General features: G+C 35.5%; 1 protein-coding gene across 2 annotated transcripts in view; it reads right to left on the minus strand.

Moving 5' to 3' along the window:
• The window catches only part of LOC145678448 (high affinity cAMP-specific and IBMX-insensitive 3',5'-cyclic phosphodiesterase 8B-like), a 1,074,619-nt gene that overhangs the window by 68,327 nt on the left and 982,359 nt on the right, over window positions 1–23,933 (minus strand). For both annotated transcript variants that reach the window (XM_081748585.1, XM_081748584.1), the window contains one exon: window positions 14,119–14,252. In XM_081748585.1, coding sequence (XP_081604711.1) covers window positions 14,119–14,252 — 134 coding nt within the window. The remainder of the gene's footprint in view (window positions 1–14,118; window positions 14,253–23,933) is intronic.

Consider the following 23,933-nt stretch of genomic DNA (forward strand, 5'->3'; position numbering starts at 1 on the left):
CCTACCTGTTCATAAGATCAATGAAATAAAATACCTTATGTGTTTAAAGATGTTGGCTTATGTAATTTAAGTTTCGTATAAATTTTCATTGATTAGAATATACATTATTACAATTAATTTACAAAATACTAAAAAAGACTACCTCAAATCCAATACTATCATTGTACAACGTATTTAATACCTTTCTGAACACGGTACTCAGTGATAGAACAACCTGTATATCGTTGGATTCTGATTTATAAAATCAGTTCTTCGATTCCGACTCATGAGAGGATAGTTATGTTCCCGACAATTTTCAAAAGAATAAATGTTTTAAAAATTAGAAATAATATTCTATATATTTGATGGATGTCATTAAACCTGATTGTATGTGTAAATTATTTCTACTACAAAAGTTTACTTTTGAAAATTCTTTTTATCCTTTAATAACATTTTCAGTCTGGTTAGTTTTACTAAGACATATGTAAAAGGCATGTATGGTGTACAAAACTTCTCACACTTTGAAGATATCGACCCAATCACCAGATTTAAATCCTATAGAGAACATCTGGAATGAGCTCGAAGATCGTGTTCGGAAACATCACATTAGAGGTAAGGACCATCTGAAAGAACTTCTTCAGAGTGGAGAAAAATGAACTCTGCAGTTACCACAAAAAATAGTACTGTCATGTTCAAAACACTGCCGTAGTAATCCATAGAAAGGGGATCATAACTAAATACTAGCTGTTCTCTGTTTAATACTGATATCCAGATGTGAACAAGCTATTTTCATCCTTTCTGGTAGTAAAAATAAGTATCCGTTGCTTCTCATGAGTTTATATGTTTAGTAGAAGACAACTTTATTTTGTACCAGTTGTATTTATATCTACTTTCTTTGCATACCTATAGAAATGATAAACCTAGTAAAAATGTTTATGTTCGAATACTTAGGTCGGATGTTATACTAAGTCAGCGATGTGAAACAATGAGAAAATTTAGCTTGTATTCAATAGTATTTTAAAATGCTTTTTGGGACAATAGCTTTATTCATGGACAGAAATCTTAACTGTTCAGCATGCTCAGCGGTAAGATTATTTGTGTACACAAATATTTTCTCGTTAATTTTGTTAATCTTGGAAGATGGTGGGAATGATCATTCCACCAAAGGAGCGGCTCTTTCTCCAAATCTGCATCCCTAAGGCTTAGGTATCGGCTCAATTATTCTATTTAACTGCCTTCTTTATTCTGTCACCAATTTCCATCGTTTTAGGCAACCGACAAATCTTTCAGCACCAACATTCCCTCGATCATCTTTCTTAAGATCTCCTGCTGGAATAAAACTCAACTTATACAGTACTCTACCTTTTGTTATCTCAATATTTTTACCCAAATTATCTTCTTTAAACCTGAGATCTAAGAAAGAACAAATTTGCAACAGAATTCTACTTCCTTCATCCTCCTGGAATTGGGATTTCAGCGGAGATAAAATTTCCATTTTCATGCTTCTTTCAACTTCTTTTGAGTACTGCTTCTAACATCTGTTCACTATCTCCCTCTTCAGTCAGAGTCATACAGCGAAAAATGTGTTTCCTGCGTACTTGCTTAATCTTGTTCTGATATATCTTCTCTCTGTTGAGATTCAACTTGAAAATCTTTTGAAATTTGTTCATATGATGGCCATATGTCCGATGCTGTAACAGATGTTTCTGCTGACATACTGTCACAAAGCATTTGTAAGGACGATAATAGAGGCATAATCATATTTAATAATTCTGCTTCTTTGTTCTGAAGGATAAGATTTTTATGTATTGTTTGAGACGGAAATTTTGCTATTTCTCCTTGGTATCTTAAAACTAACTGCATCAAAGGAAGAGTAAACAACCATCCTGTTGGCGTGCATAACGGAAGTATTTTACATGGGAGGCCTAATGTATCTTGCTCTTCTTGCAGCGCATGTCTCATTTCGCTGCTATGACTCGTAAAGGGTTTTGTTTACTCTAATATTCAAAGTATGGCCGAAACAGCTCAAATGTTGGAAGTCGCTCAAGTCAACAATGGCCTTCACAATATTGGCACTACTGTCTGTTGTTACATAACAAACATTTTCAGATGGTATTTCCCACATATCTATACTAAAATTTAAAGCCTCTAATAGATTTGATTTCGGAAAATCGGAATTCCGGAACTTCATCGCAAACTTCGGAAGTTCGGAATTCCGGAATCTCGGCATACGATCCGAAATTTCGGAAGATCGGAATTCGGGAATCTCGGAACAAGGTCTAAAATTTCGGAAGATCGAAATTCCGGAATCCAGAACACCATACGAAATTTCGGAAGGTCGGAATTCCGGAATCTCAAAACCCATCGGAAATTTCGGAAGATCGGAATTCCGAAATTCCGAAAACCAAAATTCCAAAAGATTCCGGAATTGAAATCTCAATTCTGAACACCCTTAGTTATTAGTACTGCTTACGTGTTGTGTTAACAAGGAAGGAAACTGTAGGCAAATTATGTCACCTGTAAGCACAGTGTTCTTCTAATACAGTCACAAAGAAGTGAATACCTTCCGTACTGAGTTTAATTCTTGAATCGAGACTGTGAATTTTTTCTTTTTCTCCTTTTTTCTCAAGGAAGAAATAAAATATTGTGCATACGGAAAGTAATAAGCCAGATGTAGAAAAGGGGAGATAAATGTGATGTGAATGGCTGATTTGATGGAAGAATTGTTAAAAAGTGTTACAGTTAGTCTATTCTACCTTTCCTCTTTTCGCGGAAGTCTTACAAGGAAGAAAGGGACGTGTTCATAGATTTTTTTTTTTTTTTATGTTGAAGTTTTTCCTTTCTGGAATTTGTCTGCTGGGATGCTGGTCGATAATTTCTGTTTGTTGAATTAAAGTCATATACATCACAAAGATGGACAGCAGAAAGAAGGTTTGATAAGACTCGCAAACATAATAAGAAGATAAACTGATGTCAGTGTGATTCTAATTCTTGTCAATTCATTTGTGTCCCATGTGTGAACGTAATAGTTGACTAGTTCTTGTTGGTTGTGTACTCGATTCCCTTTCTGCCTATATGGGATGTCAGATTGAATTTATTATCATAATTTTTCATACTTTCTCAGATTCCCTCTGCATTTAAAGTGCATTCAACTTTATCCAGCTCGAAAAATACATTTGTATAAAGTGATATCTGAATGATCTTGTTGAAATATTCAGTGTACCATGGACTATTCTGTAACCAAAAAAATAATTGACTGGAAAATATATTGCGAACTTACGAATTATTTCTGTTTTGTCATTGTAGTTTTTGGTTCAATTATACACAAACTTATTTTTTCTTATCGTATGTTTATTCCAGCATTGATTGATTAAGCCAAGAAGCCCCTGTATCACTGTAAAGCTTTTATAAAATAGAAAACAATTGGACTGTGAAAGGAAGCATCCATGTCCAGTACAACAGTACTATTGAACTACTTCTTGTTTATTTGGTATACAGAGTGGCCCAAAAGTAGGTATACAGCTCTGTATTGATCAAGTATGACAGTTTAGTTTACTAAGATAATGGATTTATTTGCTTCAATCTATTTCAAGTTCAATATATGAGTGAAAAAAATTAAAAACAAATACTAAACTAAACTTGTATGAATAATAATTATATAAAATGCCAAGGACAATTAATATGAGACTGTATACTTATTTTTAGACCACCCTGTATACAGAAGTTTATTATGAGATTGTATTGAATCCTATTGTTGATTATGGTTGTTCATTCATATTAGAAAGAAATTGAAAACTGAAGGAAAATAACAATGTTTGGAAGGAGTAAAACCCCTCCGGTTCGGAATTTAAGCGGGCGGAAAACATATAATACTCTAATTTAAGTGTTGTGTTATGTATAGTAATTAGAATACAAAAGGATAACTTTCTGAATTACTGATTATTTTACTGACATTCGTAAATGAAGGTTGATATGGATCATTATATAATTTGGAATATATATACATAGGGACTGAAGTACTTAATATTTGAATTGCCGTGTCAAAATAGTAACAACCGGATAAGAAAAAGAGTTTGTGTAAGTTCTTTTGAGTACGATTATATACAGCCGGCATTTAATTTAATGAAGACATACTGATTTTTCCTTAATCATCGGAACTTGAAAATATTATTGGAAAAAGAGAATATTGTTACTACAATTAACTTGGCGTATTATCAAGAAGGCTTCAAAGAACGTTTCCAGCTGGTGATATTATTAATAGTAAATAGGTATAAACTGAAACGGATTTGAATCCCTGAAGAAAAAAAATGGAATATCAGCTCTTCGAAATTTATTTATATTCCCATGTATATACTAAGTATACTCGTTACCATATATATTACTGTTGCTTTTTAAATTTTGTCAATAAAAGTGTTAATAAAAAGAAAGTGGTGTGTTATTATTTATAATTATTTTCCGTTTGAATTATTTTACATTGGTTCAGAGTTGCATAAAACTTAAAATTATGTATTAACCTCCCAAGATGACTCGTTGATACTCCATAAAGTTGTCTTCCAGCGCTTTACTAATTTGATTGAGTTCTTGAGACTTGATTTTTTCTTCTTTAATTTTTGCTTACATCTTAACTTTCAAAATTGAAAAATCTCGGAAGCTTTCTACAGCGAGAGTGCGTTACGCGCGCCTAAAACACTGCCTGAAGGAACCCTACAAGGGAGACTTTGCTGACCAGAAGCTGAGTTGGAGACTACAACATACTCTTTTCGGCCGTTTCTCCACTTAGCAGCTGAAGTGGAGAAGTTAAGTTTTTGTACATATTTACGCAATAAAACGTGATTTAATGACTAGAATGCTTTGCTGTAATCCAGTAAGGTAAATATGTTTATCTCTCTCTTGTCCAAAGCAGAGTGCATATTATCAGTAATATTGGTAAGGGCTGTAGAAGTGATGACAAGTTTCCGAAATCCAAATTGAAAAGTGTCTAAAAAGTTACAACTTCGAAGATGTTCACGTATTTGATCACTTACACTATATTCAAGAGCTTAAGATAGGGCAAGCAACATTGAAATGTCTTAAATCTTCTGCGGACCGGATATTCTTAATCTTAGGGAAAGATAGGACTCGTGCAGTTTTGCACAAGGCTGAGAGGGTGCCGGAAGTAACGGAAAGATAAAATAAATTAGTAATTGGGGAGAGAATGTAAGGTAGTATTTTCTCATTTTCCCCTATAGCAGTGGATTTTATCTTTTTAGTCCTTTCATAACATCTTGTGGAATAAACACTTTCTTCAAAACTAGGTTTTGTGCAGCATTATCGAATGCTGCATTTATCTGTGAGCTAGAAGTGAGATCTGTGAGATCAATTCTACAAAAATAATTATTGAGACAATCGACAGAGGAAGAGATAACCACATCAGGCTAATCTGTTTTATTGCTATAAATGTTAAGCAACCTTAAATTTCTCCAAATATAGGAGGGATTCTTATTCCCAATCAAGATGCAGGTAAGTTCTTAGTTCGCATTACGTACGAGTTGACTACACTTATTTCTAAGGATCCTATATTCTTCAAATGTGTCATTTAAATCGGGTATATTTAATTTACGCACTTTCTTATATTTACTACACGCCTGTCAGAACTCACCATTGAGTTTAAAATTTCATTTGTAATCGAGGAAGGAGGAGGACGAAAAACACATTCTCTCAAAAGTGTATGAACGTTAAAAAGATACAAAGTTAGCTCACCGAAATAAGATAGCCAGTGGCGTATTTAGGGGGGGTTCCGGGCTTAAGCCCCCCCCCGAAATCTTACTTACTATAGTAAAGTATATGAAATATCTTGCAGAATTTTCACATTTTCAGGCAAAGCCCCTCCCGAAAGTTAGCAAAGCCCTCCCCGAAACAAAATCGTAAATACGCCACTGAAGATAGCTAATCATCCACGAAAGGTAAGGTTTCATTTAATTCCAAGGCAATAACACAGCATCACGCATAAGTGCTTCACTGTTAATGTTGGCTAAATCTATGTATAAAACGACTTTTAGCTTGTATTTGAATCCTAACAGAGCAACAAGAAAAGATAAGATCATGACGCAAAATGTCAGTACTGAAAACTAACCGAAATGAAGAACTCTGTCAATGTTAGAAATTAAGATCACATCAAGAAGTGTAGCAATATATACGTAGCTTCGAGCGGAAAGATGGAAAAAATTAATGACGTAATAGCTTCATGGAATGTTTCTGCTTCAAGCTTGGTGGACAACAAATCAAGTTCATGTCTCCAATATCAGACTATGCATATAAAATGGTGAAACATCTTAAAAATTTTTGAATTGTATTCTTGGTGAGCGGTACACAAGTCAAAAGTATATAATTTTTGTTTTTCAATACAAATCTCAAGGATAATGTAGTCAGAGTCCAATATATAATGGCCAGCTGATCGACAAAGAATTTTTACGTCAATGTCTTTTCGCACAAAGATTGCACAAAGGTTGTTTCGGATAATTTTAAAGTTACTTAACAACATAAGATAACCAGGAAGAGTTGACGGTAACACGTTTCACAAACTAATACGGCATGCAGATTCTCGGCGGAATGAAAAGAAGTTCGAAATCAATATAGAGATTGGCAAGGCTCTGAGTATTAAACTGAAGCAATCATCGTTCAGAACAGTACATTTTAAGTTCTGTTTGAAATTAATATTAAGGGTCCTCATGAGCCTTTGAGGTACTTTGATATCGGCCTGCTATCATGTAATGGTGAATGACTGCTTATTCACACGTACAGTACATATATTTTTCATGCGCGTTTTTCTTTATATTGTGTATATTTTTTTACTATGAAAATGGAAATTTAGTTAATAAGAAGTTCGGAAAGCCAACCCATTGAAGGTAAGCTATAAATAAACTTAGGAGTTCTGTTTTTTGTAAAGTGATTACGGAAGAAACAAAGTTTGCATATATTTTGTACCAAGTTAGTGCAAAAGCATAGTGAATTACTTCCATAATGTGACTTAATTATTATTAGGAATATGAAGAAGTTGACGATTTTTCCTAATAAATCTTATTATTATTTCTCTATTTGATAATTTGTAAGTACAACCGTAAATACATTTTGTATTTGTTCTTCCTCAATTTCTAATTGTTGTGAATAGTTGGAAAAATTAAGAAAATTTTAAGAGATTATAATTAATAAGTAAGGCTATGAAAAATAATTTATTAAATTGAAAGTTAATGCTAGAAAAAGAAACGGTTAAAATTGACGAAAATTAAAACTAACAATTTTCACTATCATGTATTAAGAACTGCCTTGAGTTGTGAAAATTAAGGTAAAATTTAGTAGATAAAGTAACGGATGTGGGAAAACTATTATCATGGAAAGGTACTCTTTATATATAGTATTAAAATATAGTAATAGTGAATAGAGCATATCATGTCAGAGTGTCATATCCCTGCAGATTAATCGATACGAATATTTTAATAATCAAATAAAAATTGATTAATGGAAAATTTAACCGGTTAATTTTTAATGAGTTAATTACAAGTCTGATTGTATTCCATGTTCGTGTCTAAAGGGTCACTGGTGTTTTGTTTTTCACACACAAAAATATTTTCATGTATTTATTGAGATCCTGAGAGTAGTCTCGTTTTCGCATAGCTTCGCAAAGAGCTAATAAGACGACAATTGCCAGGAACAAAGTACTATTGCATGATCATTCGTGCACCATCTCTTCCATCACCAGTGTAGAATTTTCTATCATCTGGTGCCTCCTTGAGGCGGGCAAATATATGGAAAACACTTGTAGGGAATATACAGGAGTATCCAAATGTTTAAATAAATGCACGGACACAACCATAGACGTCAACCTGAAGAATAGATTGGAGGGGCCCAAACAATGAATAAATATATCACCATATTCAGCTGTTTTCTATCAACTGCTTGATGAAGGTCCCATATCTTGGTCCACTACTTCGCTGCGAAATTCACGACGTAAGTCAAATTCACGTAAAGGCATTAATACAAATTCAAGTTCAAAATTTGAGAACTTCACTGCAACTTTGCACTGCAACGTTCTTTACTTTTCATATCAGTGCTGCCAGTCTTGGTTGAATCTTCAGTGTTCTATTAAAAACAGTTTTGAAAACGACGTTTTCTATCGAATAAGAAAGCTGTTCTTAATATTGAATTAAAGGCACGGCGAAATTTACGACATAAATTATTGCTCCTCTTTTCTAATTCTTCCTCGACTGGGTTATATTGAGGGGAGAGGCAAGGACCCTACCTTTAAATATTGGAAAGGGGGCAAAAGTGTCCTCCCCCCGAAGTCGGCGCCTATGGACAGAACGTTGTTTCCATTACAGTGAGGTGCATTGGTACTCATATAATGAAAAATGTATGATACTGCAGCACCTATAAATGATATAGTGTGTGGAACCATGATACGTTGACGTGTAAAGCCGCTTCATCAACATTAGCTCTGCGATTTTCTCTGATCTCGGGGCCTATGGCAGTGACAGTGTCTTGTGTAGCCGCAGTGTAAAGTCGACGGAGAGCGTACATTAGTCAGCAATGATATTCCACTTTATGTGTCACTCTTACAGTTGCTGGAGTCAGGGGTGGACTGGCTATGTAAAAAGGGCGCGGTCACATACTCTGGGAGGGCGCCGTCCATCCGAGGCTTTCGCTTGTATGGAATACCCCCTCCTAATAAAAGAAAGTGCCGGGGAGCTTTCCCCGGAAAATTAGTACACAAAAAACAACAAAAGATTAAGTAGCTATTGCAGTTAATCACGACAGAATTATACAAATTCAATATTTTCATAAACAAACAAAGAGACTTTGAGTACTAATTACGAGGCGTGTTTTTTAAGTAAGGCCCGTTTTGTTCGCGCGCATACCGCAACTAGCGTGTGCGTCGTGTACCGGCATGCCTCGGGAACAACTGTGCTCAGTTTCAGCTCTGTAGCTGACCTGTACGGTTGTGTTCTGTGCTTTCACAATGTTTAAGACTATCAAGTCGCCCGCCACGTCTGAGGTTCGCTCAGTGATACGGTTTTTGTCAGCAAGAAACCTGTCTGCTGCAGAAATTCATCGACAGATTTGCGAAGTGTACGGTGATACTGTCATGAGTGCAAGCAAAGTGTGTAAGTGGGTACGAGAATTCAAAAATGGCCGTGACAACGTCCATGATAAGGACCGCTCTTCTTCGATTACAGACGATTTGGTGGCTTCAGTTGAAGCGAGGGTTCGTGAGAACAGGCGCTTCACAATAACAGGTCTCTCAAAGGAATTTCCTGACGTATCGAGATCAGTGCTTTAAAAAATTGTTTCTGAACACCTAAAGTTTAGGAAACTGTGCTCCCGTTGGGTCCCGAAACTCCTAACAGAGGACCACAAAAACCAAAGATTTGAGTGTGCGATGAAGTTCTTGACTCGTTGTCACGAAGAAGGTGACGGCTTCTTCAGTCAGATCGTAACTGGAGACGAAACATGGGTTTCGCATATCACGTCCGAATCGAAGCAACAAAGCATGGAATGGAGACACACACACTCGCCTGTAAAGGTGAAGGCCAAACAGACTCTGTCCCAGCGCAAAATTATGGCGTCGGTGTTTTGGGATAGGCATGGTGTTTTGTTGCTCGACTTCATGCAACGAGGAACCACTATCAATGAAGAAGCATACTGCCAAACCCTGTGAAAGCTACGCAGAGCGATTCAAAACAAACGACGCGCCATGCTGACAAAGGGCATTCTTCTTCTCCATGACAATGCAAGACCTCACACTGGAGGTCATACCCGCGATTTGTTGGAGAGTTTTGGCTGGGAAGTTTTAGACCACCGACCCTACAGTCCTGATCTTGCGCCGAGCGATTACCATCTGTTCCTCCACCTCAAGCAACACCTCAGTGGCAACCGTTACAATGATGACGACGATGTGAAAACGGTAGTGAACTCTTGGTTATCGGAATAGACGGCAAGTTTTTATGAAGAGGGTATTTTGAAATTGGTTGAGAGGTACGATAAGTGTTTGAACAAACCTGGCAACTATGTCGAAAAATAGAGTAAAGTATGTACTTTCTGAAAATAAATTTACTTTTGTGAAATAATCTTTCGTTGTGTACTTATGTTCAAACGGCCTTACTTAAAAAACACGCCTCGTATATTAGGCCTATATAAATCTGCACACTTTAACTGAGACTACAAAAATCACACCAGTTGTTTAAATTCTTCGGCTACATTTGTTAACAGCCTAATTATAACTGAAGATTTGTGTTAAGTTTGGGGCTTATGCTATTTTTCATACTTCTGTCCTTTTAAAGCTATGTTCATCATAACATTAACTTATTTTTCATCTATTTTTAAAACCGTTAATAAAATGTATACATGAAACATTTACTACAAATTAACAAAAGTAAATTTAGAATTATATATCTACCTAGCGAAAAAAGAAATTCAAAAACAACACTGGAAAATGAAAGTAAAGTCACTGCTTTATGCTTGAAGAAGCCTTCGCATCTCCATGCTTTTCTCACACATTTTGTCAATAATAAGATTGTTGTCTATTTTGGTCAGAATGTCTCTTTCTGAGTTCATCAATAACAATGATTCCAGATGTTCATTTGTAAGTCTTGAACGGAGTCTTGTTTTTATGTAACGCCACTAGCGCCTCTAACGGCGGGAGTGGGAGGGAGAGACATGTAAAAAATTATTCAAAATGACCGAGATTAGAGTCAAATCAATATATTTCGAAGTCGCTGAGATCATTAATGGTACCACCAAAACCTAAAACAGAAAAGGCAACGCCGTAGGCCGAGTAAAGACGGGACCTGCGGGCAGAGCAGTGGAGGTGGGAGGGTTGATATATAAAAATCATCCAAAATAACCGATATTAGAGTCAAATCTATAAATTTCAGGGTCCCTAAGATCATTATAATGACATTTCCGAAGCCAAAAACAGAAAGAGCGAGGCCGCAGGCCGAGCAAATACTGGGATTTGGGGCGGAGCGTGGGCTTGGTAAGGGTGATATGTAAAAATCGTCCAAAATGACCGATATTAGAGTCAAATCTATATATTTAGGGGTAAATCTAATATCATTAATAGCATTCCCACGCCGAAAACAGAAAGAACAAGGCAGCAGTACGAGCAAATGCCGGGTTCTGGGGTGGAGCCCTAGCTGGCCAAAGGCTAGCGAATTTATAAAATAATTATGTAGCTTTGTTTTTTTTTAAAAAAAAATATTGTGTTCAGAGAGGAAATTGTGCGCCTTCCCGAGACTAAGACGGGTCTTAGCCCCTCCCGAGGAGGGCGCAAAGGAACTGATGTGAGCAGGGCGCAGCGGCCATCGGGCCGGTACTTGATTATGGCCAGTCCACCCCTGGCTGGAGTGACATACAGTAATCCCCATATTGCATCTTCATCCTCCGATGAGTGCTTGTTTCTTTTTCACACGCAAAAACCTGGTCACTGATCGTTACTTCTCTCTGATTCATACCTCCAATGGGGCGGTTATCTTGCTATGGTCGCTGACGCCTCATCAAACGCAGCTGTTATACCTATTTACTTTACGTGTATTTGATGTTTATTAACACATTAAGGTTATTTTTTGGCTCTATATCATATATCCCCTTTCCCTCTCTCCAAAAAGGACATCTCTTAAGTTACTCTTCGGAATAAAAGTTCAAGTAGGCTCTTGGTAATGAGCTGGCAGATAATTTCCGAAAATTGGAAACGCCTTTAAGATGTTATTTCTCTTATGCACTTGTAAAATCTTGATATTATATATATATATATATATACACTATATTACAGTGGGATCGAATAACATACGTACTATGCTTCCATATTTGTCGATTTATTAATGCACTATTGTATGGCACTCACAAGGAAACCGATTCAAGTGTGACACGAAATTGGACGAGTTTATGCGCAAACGAAGTGCTTTTTTGTACAATTAAACCTATTAGAGGGAAAAACCCTAGATCTCAACCGTTCCGGAGATATAGAGGAATAAGGAGAAGGCTGCTGCTCCAATATTTTGCGAATTTTTGAATATGTAGCGATACTACAAGTAAAAGAGACTTTTAAAAAGGAAGAATTCCTTCACCCACGAAACTGTAGTAATACGTCGTCTTAGGCATGAGGGTTACAAAACCGAGAAGTCCATAAAAATTCTAGGGGAAGAATGTTTTGGAGGGGGAAGGCGAAAATACCGGAGTTCCATTGTTGCCTGAAATAGGCGTGTAAAGTATCTATGTATAGTTTTTTTGGTTCAATGAATTCAATAAAAGCATCATCAGTCAAATAGGATGAAAAATGTAGAAAAATGGTGGCCGTTCCAACTTTCCAAACATTTATAATTTCTACAATTATTAACCGATCGAAACTGTAGGTGATATACAGTACATAAGGTGCACAGGTTTTCGTTTTTTTAAGTTGAAAATACTACTTTTGTTTATTGATTCATACTTCGCGTTTTAATATATGTCACACAACTACACACTGCCAAATTATTATGACAGTTGCAGAGGAGGCTTTGTCCATGTACTCTTCTTGCATTGCATTGTTGTCTCAATACACCTCATGCATGTTTTATCCTGGATCCACGTTCTCTGCCAGAGGCTAGACTATATAAGACGAGACCCACAGGTCAAAAAGTAGATTACTGTAATGTGCCCGATGCTCTCCCTGGAATAGAGCCTAGAGCTTGTCTGCCAAAGACATACACTAGTCACTATACACATTAGGAGAGCAGGACACTTCATGAAAGTCAACCAAATCACGGAAAACCCCAGAGCTACTAGAATCTTCGGATTCCCAATGAAGACACCCAACACATTCAAACACTCCGAAATCTAATGCAATCAATCAAAAGTGAACGAATGTGACCCTCTTCTACAAGATTATTAGGAGCCTCAATAGAAATGGTAATGCTGAAATTACGATATAATATGTTGTTGGAGCTCACAACTGATTACAACAGCTTTATTCTGAATTCATCTATTTTAATATCAATGACCAGAGAAAGAATGTATGATTAAGACATAGTTTCTCACAAAACAAAGAAATGATACGAAAGGGAAGCAAACATAAGCTTCAGCTGAAATGCTTCTTTATATCATGAAGTGCAATAAGCAGGAAAAGAAAGAATGCTTGATTTTAAAACATCACATAGAGCAACATTAAGGAAAGAAATGCAACAATTAGGACGTGAAGAAAGATTTATGCATTTAAGATATAAATAAAAAATAAGAAATTAATCAACTTATGAATAGGATAGATATTCAACTAGAGTAACTAGCAATAAGTTTAGAAAATGACAGAAATACAATACCAAGGTTATGGAGAATAAACCTGTGTTTTTGCGATTTGATTTGGATAGCAAGACGAGCCGCTGTTTAGCTCCCAAAGCTTAATCGAGATTATACTAAATCCTAATCTCCCCATTTTTGAAAATAAAAACGTAAAGATATTGAAAAAGCAAGATTTAACAATGATAATATCCATTAATCGAATATTCAAAAATGTTAGAGAATTGAAACCTGGGCATGTTAGCCAATTATTTTTCATAGAGAATACTAGTTAGAAAGGAAACAAGCACACTTTTTTAAATTTTTTTTTAAGCAGCAAACAGGAAATGAAGAGTTCGTTAGGCTATTTTTTATGTTTCTGCTATGAAATATTTATTTATTTAAACACAATTAGTCTTCGACGACAAACTTAGTGAGGGACCGTTGATGCACACGTTAATTTCTATTCCACTATCTAAATCTCTCAGTTTTTAAAAGTATTAAGTATTTTTTCTCTAAAAATTTTGCTATTCGAAATTCCACTTTTTAAAGTTCAAATTACCGTATTTCAATTTTGGTAAATAAATAGTATAATATGGATAGTAATTTAAAAGAAAGAAAATAAATTTTAGTTTTATCAACAATCACGGCCCAAGACGTTTTCTAAAGTATACTCTTTCCATCCGATATAAAATCAATAATTTTACGCAAAATTGACAATATATTTGAAATTGGAAATAATATAAAATTAAGATTCACACTACATTATCATCTAATCATTTTTTTATGCACACTTACATTTTATCATGTACTTTCAACAACATGATCTAACTAAATTATCTAAAATCTACAACTTACCTTGTCTAAAATCTGAGCAACTGGAGACGGTGAGTTTTCCTGTGCAGCCAATATAAGAGTAATGACTTTCGTGATGGGGGCTTCGATGGTGAGTGAATGTAGTTTGGCTAAACTCTGTCGTCTGATCTGTGAGCCTTAAATAAAACACTTCTGATATCAAAATAATATAATATAATGACTTTAGTAAATAATAATATATATAAAAAAGAGTTCAAAACAATTATAATTCCATAAATGAACATTGCATTTAAGAAAGAAAATAATAATAATAATAAAAAAAACAAATGATACTTTAATTTTGAATCATATTTAACAGAATGGTATTCAATTAGGTTTTAAATTTTCAGTATGATAGAAACACACAAATGGGAATACCTGATCAAAGAAAAAAATACTTGTTTCAGATATACCAATCATAAACTAGCTATGAACATCAATCTTATCTCTTTGATGTAACTTTGTCTTTACAAATTAAAATATGCTTATCTTTCTGCTCATTCAATTTCACAATATTTCAATTTCTCCCCTTCCAAACTCAATAATAAATAAAATAGTAATACTCTCATTCTCTTCAGTAATGAGGAGGCATGGCGGCTCAGTGATAGACCACTTATATCTGGTGCGTGGGGTCCCGGGTGCAATCTCCGGCGAAGTATGTGTGTGGTGGCGGCTAACATTGTGTCCGTGAGTTCTCTCGGAGTACTTTCGTTTCTTCCCACATTATTATTCTACTATTCCTTCCATCAACGTTTTTCCTGCATTAATCATCCGTCTCCCTTAGCCTAAAGGGTATAATCGTGGGACATTAAACTGAGAGAGGGAGAGGGATGATTAGGCAAGTGAATAGAAAGAATATGGAAAGAAACGGAAATACCCCGAGAAAAACAACAGACACGACGTTATCCACCATAAGCTTACTTGGCCGGAGACTGAACCAGAAACCCCACTGAGCTATCATGTCCCCTTCACGAAAGGATCGACAAGATAGACATAAATTATCTACTAACCTTGCTCACAAACACTGCTTTCTCATAATAACCAAATTATTCAACTTGTATTTTATGAATAGTTATTAAGCGGCAGAGGCCAACATTTAGCGTTCTCGCTTTCTACAAGGATGAGTCATAGGTCTTGCAAGATTCTGGAAAACACTACATCCCTGTATTTACTACAATACAATGAAAGCAGGTTAATATTTAAAATATAGCCCCTCGTATCGGATTGTCAGCAATCACCTTCCTGGCAGTTCTTTGACACTATGTCTTGTTCTTAGTAAATCACTTCTGTTTTCATTTCCTGCTGGTTGGTGAAGAAGCGTGGTTTCAGAAAATGCACTATGGACTAAAACAGGCAGTAATTCAAAGATGCTAGATCAGGACTATACCTAGGGTATGACATCTGTTTGATGCCATTAAGTTCGTGAATTGTGTGTTGCCTTTTTCGAGCCGAATGGTTTGACGACCGGTTCTGGAAGCTGACTCTTGTTCAACCACTGTTTTGGCGTATTCGAATTTCGGATCAACAGCCACTTCTCGTCATATGTGACAATTCGTTTCAGAAAACGCACATCATGAGTATTTTGCAGCAGATGTCGGCGCACACACACACAAAGTCTCCTCTGGGCCTGAGCTTCGTCAACTCGTGTGGAACAATCCGGCAGCTCCCGATGGTTTTCCCGAGTTCGTGAAGATTACGCATTATAGTGGACAGGGACATGCCGAGTTGGTTTGAAATTCGCTGTGTGCTGTTGGGTGAATTTAACTCAATGACGTGTCGTTTGATTTCATAATCTGTTACCCTGGAGCGGCCGGGCCTTGTCTGATCTTCAACATTTTTACAACCTACACGAAATTTCTGGAATCAACGAGCTGATGTCTTGTGGTTCACTGCACATTGCCCTTTCACATAACAAATGTTTTGGGTCGCTGCCGCAACGTTATGTCCGAGTTCGAACTCATATAGTAACAGTTCACATATCAGACGTGTTGAACACTCGTCGTCACTGCACTAAAAAACTAACTGAAGATACAGACGGAGTTCCAGCCTCCGTATTAAATAGTCACTATCACCTACAGTTCGCCCAACTACCTCTTGGGACAGTTTGACCTTATACTTACGATCGATCACGATGTATACACACGCCTGTTGTTTGGCTCGTGGAAATATTGCAAGACATATAACTCACCTTTGTAGTTGGGAGTTACGAATTTGAATCTAGCAGTTGGCCATATGGAGTGGAATCTGCGCTTAGTTGCATTAAACAAATGCTGGGATAATACTTTAACTGTCTAGCTTATATCAAATTTCTTCCCCATTTTTTCATTTTTATCCTTGCCAGTACACAACAGATTCGGCAGCTACATAATGAAATAATGCAACTGCTTTCTTCACAGTGCAAATAGTGTATTTTATGTATACACATTAACCCGCTATTATAAATAGCTATATAGATTCTCATGACATGACAATAATTTATTTTAGAAGTATTATCATTCCTTTGCCACTAAGCTAGAACAGACAACTCTTACTAAAGTAGACAGCAATTTGTAAATAATGAAACAAGACTTGAATAACACTAAAATGAAGTTGATAGTACTACACAAATGTAACTTCTTTTAACTTAATTAAATGTTTTATTCTAAAACAATCGAAGCAGTGATATTGCGAAAAGTGTTGCAATAAAACAACAAATTGTTTCAAAGTGTGTTCAATTTATTATTTCAATAAATAAATAAACAACACTCTATTTAGGCATATAAACACTCTTGAACAAAATCATATGTGCACATGGAACCCAACGAAAAGTGATTAAATGCTACACTACTACACACAGAAGACAGTGTGGAAGAAAAATGCGTTTATGAATAACATCTTACTTGATCTTTACTGTCTCACAATTATATCTGATATCGAGTTCTGTGGTTCAGCGCAGAGCAGTATATTATAAGAAAGAAGGTTCCTTACAAAAGCCTATAATTACTAATAAGGATCACTGCCGTTCCAACGTAAGTTGGTCAAGGCAGTTCTTCTCTTATATCAATCCTTAGAGCCTCCCGTTCGGAATTCCACTTCTCAAATCAAAGTACCAGAACCATCTCATTTAAGGAACTCTTAAAGTACAGAATGTCAAATGACTTCCAACACACTAGTTTTAATAAAACCCGAACTCCTAAATATCGTGGTTACAACGAATGCTTTTTGTGCTCGCAGACCCAATTTTGATCCCCTGTGAAGGCGCTTACGATTACATATTAAGATTTTGGAAGCTCATGTGGCTCAGCTCCTTACACACAGATGTTAAATTCCAAAGAAGCAAAACCAACCGTTATTCAGCACAGAACGACGTTTTGATCAAGTCACGATTAGCATAAGTAGATACGGGTTGAAATGTAAACTGACGTGGCGATATGGCCGACTGTGTTCTGTTTTCATTTTGTTAAAATAGTTTAGAGCTCCTACGGGCCATGTTGTAATATTGGAAGGTACAGAAAAGCAGCCTGTCCTTCGGGAAGAGAATAATTGTGCTGTCAGGTAAGTGTTTAATCCCTTGCTTAGAAAAATAACAGTTCAACGACAAGACATGGTGGAAGTATTTTACGGTTCTAGCATGTCTGCGCCGTAATAAAAGTAAACGACAATAGTACTCTTCTTTTGTAATGATCGTATCATGAAAGCTAGCCTCTCATTAAAATAGTTCTTTTCCCCTGATGACTTGTTGAATGTGTCAACATACTAGTGTATGTTCGGAAGTGTTAAGTCAGAATGGACTAGTATGCCTTCACGCTTGTATAAGTGGACCATAATACAATATATGGCTGGAAGAGTCTGTTGTTTATTTAATCAGTTAATCGTATTTCAAGCAAAATGTAAATTCAGATGCAAACATGCAAACTGTAGATATCATCTGAGTGCCAGTTGTGCACCATGGAAAAGTTAGAATGAAAACGCAGCATTGAAAATGCAAGAAATGAATAATCCATTGAGGCTTGAACTTAAGCCTATAATTCATGACCAACGTTAACTATGACTTTCACCGTATTGCTACATTCACTCTGCAAGAGATGCCTCGGTGGAGAGCCATAAATGTCGGTGTTTGTCAGAGTGAGCAAAGTAGAAAAGACGTCATTCATACCTACAGCAGGACACAGAATGTTCATGGTTCCCTCGCATCATTTTAATGGAAACTCGCATTACTATACCAATATTTATTACACCAAACATAAATTTTTTATTTCGTGTCGGTAGTTATACTTACTTTGGATTTCCCTCAAAGCGAGTTGGTTAGAATTCACATTAATTTTTGAAACAAGATTTTTCTACATGAAGTTTAATAACATTTGGTGACTTTCAAAGCTATTATTATTATTATTATTATTATTATTATTATTATTATTATTATTATTATTAGTTAAGTACTTCCAAGTATACACAGTTTTCTTGGAAAAAATAACCTTTCCTTGTTAAAGATTCTTACTGTTGCAATAATGAATTTTCCATTATCAGTCTATTAGTTCCATCATATTCACTTACTGTTGCGTCGTAGTTATGAACCTTAATATTATTATAATCTCTAGAAGTATCTACTTTTTAAGATACTTGTAAGAAATTATTCCGAGATATATAATTTTCATTAAATATAACGTTTGAAAAACATACATAGGAACTAAATTTGTTACGGGATAATACTAAGCCTATATATATGGATACTAAGCAGTATTCTTATCAGCTACAAACACATCACAAAACCATTTAACAAATTCAATGCTTCATACTGCATCACAATTCAAATGTGGAATTGGAAAAATTGTGCATGTGTCAAATAACTTTCACACAGTATAATGTAATTTCTTACCTATGCGCATATGCCTCATTCTTCTGCCGCTTTCCCTACCCGATATATGCTCGTGTACAGTGCTTAGATTATTAATCTCCAGATGGTCTGTTTTAGATTCATGAAAAATTATGAAATAACGAAAAAAAACCTTTTCATACCAAATAAATTAATGTTTAAAGAACTCAATGTATTTCTACAATCTATTGCATACCTCAGACTGACGAAAGTACATATCCATTGACTCAACTCATGTAGATACTTATGCTCATACTTACTGCATAAAGATAACTAAAATGTACCGTAGCTGTTGGCAGTTGTAACGCAACCAACGGTAGGCTCTCAAACCGTAACATATTTATTTCTTAATAGTCATTAGATATTTATTATTTGGTAGTACGTTGTAACTAAACTAAATAATTAATTCACTCCAACACTGAAGAAGTACGCTAGTTATCATTTGTAGTTACACTTATCTATTCAACACTTAAGTGTCTTTTAAGTTGAATACAATTATTCTGTTACTGAAACTCACCACTACTTACTCTAAGAATTCACTGCTATGAATAGCCTATTTTCATCTGTAATAAATAGTCAGTGATGGAATAGGGATACAAATAAGCTATTTACATTCATTTGTAGGTCTGTATTACTTGATTCCATTTACATATCTAATATATTTATTTAATTTATTTATTTTTCACATTTACATTTCGTTAGTACAAATTTAATTTTAGTGCTTTATATCTCTGACAAGGAGACTTACGGAAGTGTCACTCACCGATTTGAATGAAACTTTGCATACTTGTAGAATATCAAAAAATAATCGACAGTATTTTTTATTTCGGTAATGGTGCGAGTTTAAGGGTAGAAACCACCCTTTGAACATTAGGGGTGGTCTCCAACGAAAGACAGAAAACGATCATTTAATGAAGAAGAAAACATACTGGCAGGGGAGGTAGGAGAGCTAATTCAGAATCTGACGTCAAAATTACAAAATTCAAAATGGCGGATCAAATATGGTAATTACAATTACTGAAAGTCTTCTGGTTTGAAATGCTCTGCAGTTAGCCAAGAACAATTATAGTTGGCAGGGGTTACCGCGAGAAAGTGCAGACCGATTTGAAACTCCTTTCTGTAGTTATTTTAACGGGATACTTGTTCAAAGTGAGTTTCTGTATCTCTAACTATTCGAGATGCTTATTTATAGTGAGTCCCCTCGCCTCTCACTATTCGGGGTGCTTATTTATAGTAAGTTCCCTCGCGTGCACCACGTGAGGTTATAAAACACCACCTAGGTAGAGATATACAACGCCTTATACTCCAGTTGGCATTGGGTTATATGTCTTTCGTTTTCAGGACGGCGACATTTCGCAACAAGGCGTTTTAATTCTACCCATCGCAAAACTCTCACTCACTGGACGAACTAATATTGGTAATGAAGTAACGAAAACTGTCTCTCATTATAATACTCAACCAATCGATGGTTAGATTTAATCGGTCGTTATATAATCGAGTCAAGTTGTGATCCTTCTTTCAACCCTTCCCGGCGAGAGTTCTTGTGATTCGGATTCCACGTTAATCAGTAGGCCCAGTATCATATAGCGACGCTGCTGAAAGGGACGTTAAACTTAAAATCAACTCAACCTACTTTCAGCCTCACTTTTATATTCAACAATCCATTTTAACGGTAAAGAAAGTAAAGATGAAAATTTCGGGGATCGGAGTTAAAGTATTGTATTATCAAAATTAAACCTACTGCCCTAATTTAGCGCCTATTGCGTTCTTCAAGGTTTAACACGGAAACCAAATTTAATATAAATAACTATAATAAGCACCACGAATAGTGAGCGGTGATGAGGTACACTTTAAATAACCACCCCAGGTAGTGAGAGATACAGAGACTCACTTTAATCAAACATCCTATTAAAATAAGTACAGAAGGGGTTTCAGATCGGTCTGCAACCCTCTCGCAGTAACCTCTGCCAACTGTAATTGTTCTTGGCTAACTGCAGAGCATTTCAAACCAGATGACTTTTAGTAATTATAATCACCATATTAGATCCGCCATTTTGAATTTTGTAATTTTGACATCAGATTTTGAATCAGCTCTCCTAAACCCCCCTGGCAGTATGTTTTCTTCTATATTAAATGATCGTTTTCTGTTTATGGTTGGATACCATCCCTAACGTTCCAAGGGTGGTTTCTACCCTTAAACCCGCAGCATTGCCGAAATAAAAAATACTGTCGATTATTTTTCGATGTTCTGCAAGTATGCAAAGTTTCATTCAAATCGGTGAATGACATTTCCGTAAGTCTCCTTGTGAGTTGTGACTGGGCTTCTTTCGGCAGAATCTGGACTATGTTAGTTTATCTGGGTAATTGAACAATATCGAAATGTTTTATACTCCTCACAGCTTTTTGTATTTGTTTTATAAAAGGAATTATTATAGTTTGTAAAATAAATATAATAATATGATATATAATACAAAAATAAAAATAGTTATCTTTTTGTTCCATAGAATATACAAAACAGTTCTTGCCTTCTTTACCCAAATTCTTCATTAACTCAACAAGTACGAATTCAGTTGGATTCCCAATTTTCATGTTCCGAAGTGTCTGTTTGACTCTCCCCGCAGTACCATAAACCTTTTTTCCTTTTTCTGAAATGTTTCTCATCCTCAATACCTTGACTGCAAAATCTCTTTCTATTTTTACTTAATTCCGATATATATTCTCTCCATCTAACCTTCCTTTCCTGAAGCCGCGATGGCGCAGTAGAAGAGTACTCATCTCTGGTGCGTGAAGTCCCTGATAAGATCCCAGTTCATAACAAGTCAGTTTTGTGGTGGACAAACACCGGAAGCGTATATTTTCAAGGGACTCTCACGTTTCCTTCCACTTTTTCATTTCACTATTTCCTTCATTATCACCATGACCAGTAAAAACAATTTACTTTCTTTGAGTGCCTTTCTTATACTTCTTTACTACTGTAATATTTATCCTTCTCTTCTTCCGACATTTTCCCCACTAATTCAACTTCCCAGAACCAATCGCTCGTATTTCCCTACCTTTACCAATTCCACTATTGCTTCATATATATTTTTCTACAACGTGCCTTCCCGTCTTTGTACACGTTTCCTTTCAAAATCCATATTCTGTTTGCACTATATGTTTTCTTCCTCGGCATTAATTTTATAGGGTTCGCGTTTATAATATGTATTTTGAAACTTTTCCTACATAACAATTTAATCTACTTGATACATCTGTTTATCTTGTGATGATTTTCATGTACATTTCCTCTCTTGTTTCTACATCCTTCTTTCCTTTATTTTTCAACACTGTTGTGAGCCCACGACCTTTTAACCTTGCTGTGATCTCAGTGTTCTCAGTTTCCTTCTGCAGCCTGTGCAGCACCATTGGTTTTGTGGCCATTTCTTTGAATGTAAACCTTCTTTTCGCATTTTCGAACAAATATATTTATCAGGCATTCATCTTCCATCTTTCCAACATCCAACTACCTATATCCTATTTTTCTTCTATATTTATTTGTCCACTGATTATCAACTTCGGTAGTATCAAATTACGGTCTGAGATGATGTTCCTCTCAAGGTTTGGGTTTGTAATGTTATTTCGAAAGTTTTCGTATATAATGATTTAACATATTTGATATCTCGATCTATCTTCTGATGAATCAAGTATTCCTAATATTAGTGAATTCTGTCTACCAAAAGCTTACCAATTTCTCTCCTATCTCGCTTACCTCATTCTGTTGTCCAAACCCGCATTTATTTATTGCATACTATCTTCCTAACTTCCTTATAACTATACATGCATTCTTTTTCTCTTTTCTGATTTCTTGTAACTTTTTTGTAGTATTTAGAGCATATATTTGTATTATTACGAGATATCTTTCCTTCTTACGCCTCATCGTCATAATCCTTTGGTATAGAGCTACTTTCACAATCTTCTGTTTCAGTCGACTTCTCAGAATCGGACCCGACCATTACTTCCATTTTATAGATTCCGTTATACGAATAAAACATTCTTTAATTTCCGCTTATACCTCTCCGCCATATTTTTACTTAATTTTGCATATTCCCACCAAATCTAAATTAATCTCCTTTGTCTCTTCTGTCAAATTTTCCAGTTTTACTCTTATTTGCCCTAATATTTATCTTTTCCCTGTTATGTTCTCGTTCAGCAGTTCTTTCCAAGATATTCCTCCACCCAAAAAGTTTGGAATATGAGATTTTTTACTACACAATATTATGCCTTGCGAATGACTATTATACATATTTTACCCGCTTTCCTTTGTGTTAGAATGGGAAGAACACGATAGAGTTGTAGTTATCTGTTGTGCTATACACGTGAGTATTCCAGTTATTAAAGTCACTCGGGTCATGCCTAGATCTAACGAAAAATTGCCGCACCAATCACATAATTTCCCTCAATTTGAATACTGGAAGAAATGATGCTACTTTCCAAAATAATTACTCTTAGCATTCCATTTTTAGACTAGTTCTGCATGGGATATTCGCCAATTTAATTCTAAACTTTAACTGAGCATCCAATTCTTCTCATTTGTAAAGGTAATAAATAGAGTCCCTTTATTTCTGTTATAGCATAAGCAGTGTTTTAGAATTGGTTTCTCTAGCTATCTCTATTTTATCTGTTTTATGTTCTTACTAACTTATCTTCAAATACGTTTGTAGGACGGACGACAAAAGAAATAACCAAGACGTAGCAATCATCTCTGACTAAATAGTGCAAATATACTTGTTTAATTGTTTCTAACATCAGAGCACTTTAGCGAAAATTTGATGTGAATATGATTCGACACATTTGCAATAAAGAAAACTACATGTAATTATGAATGGTATAAATGTACCATCTAGGGCAAAGTTACATTTTATATGAATGTCATTCTTAAATATCTTGTATACGAGCATCTGTTTTACGGATTTTACGAACGAATTGTTGG

Source organism: Thermobia domestica, chromosome 2 (assembly GCF_964235325.1).
Source record: "Thermobia domestica chromosome 2, izTheDome1.hap1.1, whole genome shotgun sequence".
Classification (NCBI taxonomy): Eukaryota; Metazoa; Arthropoda; class Insecta; order Zygentoma; family Lepismatidae; genus Thermobia; species Thermobia domestica.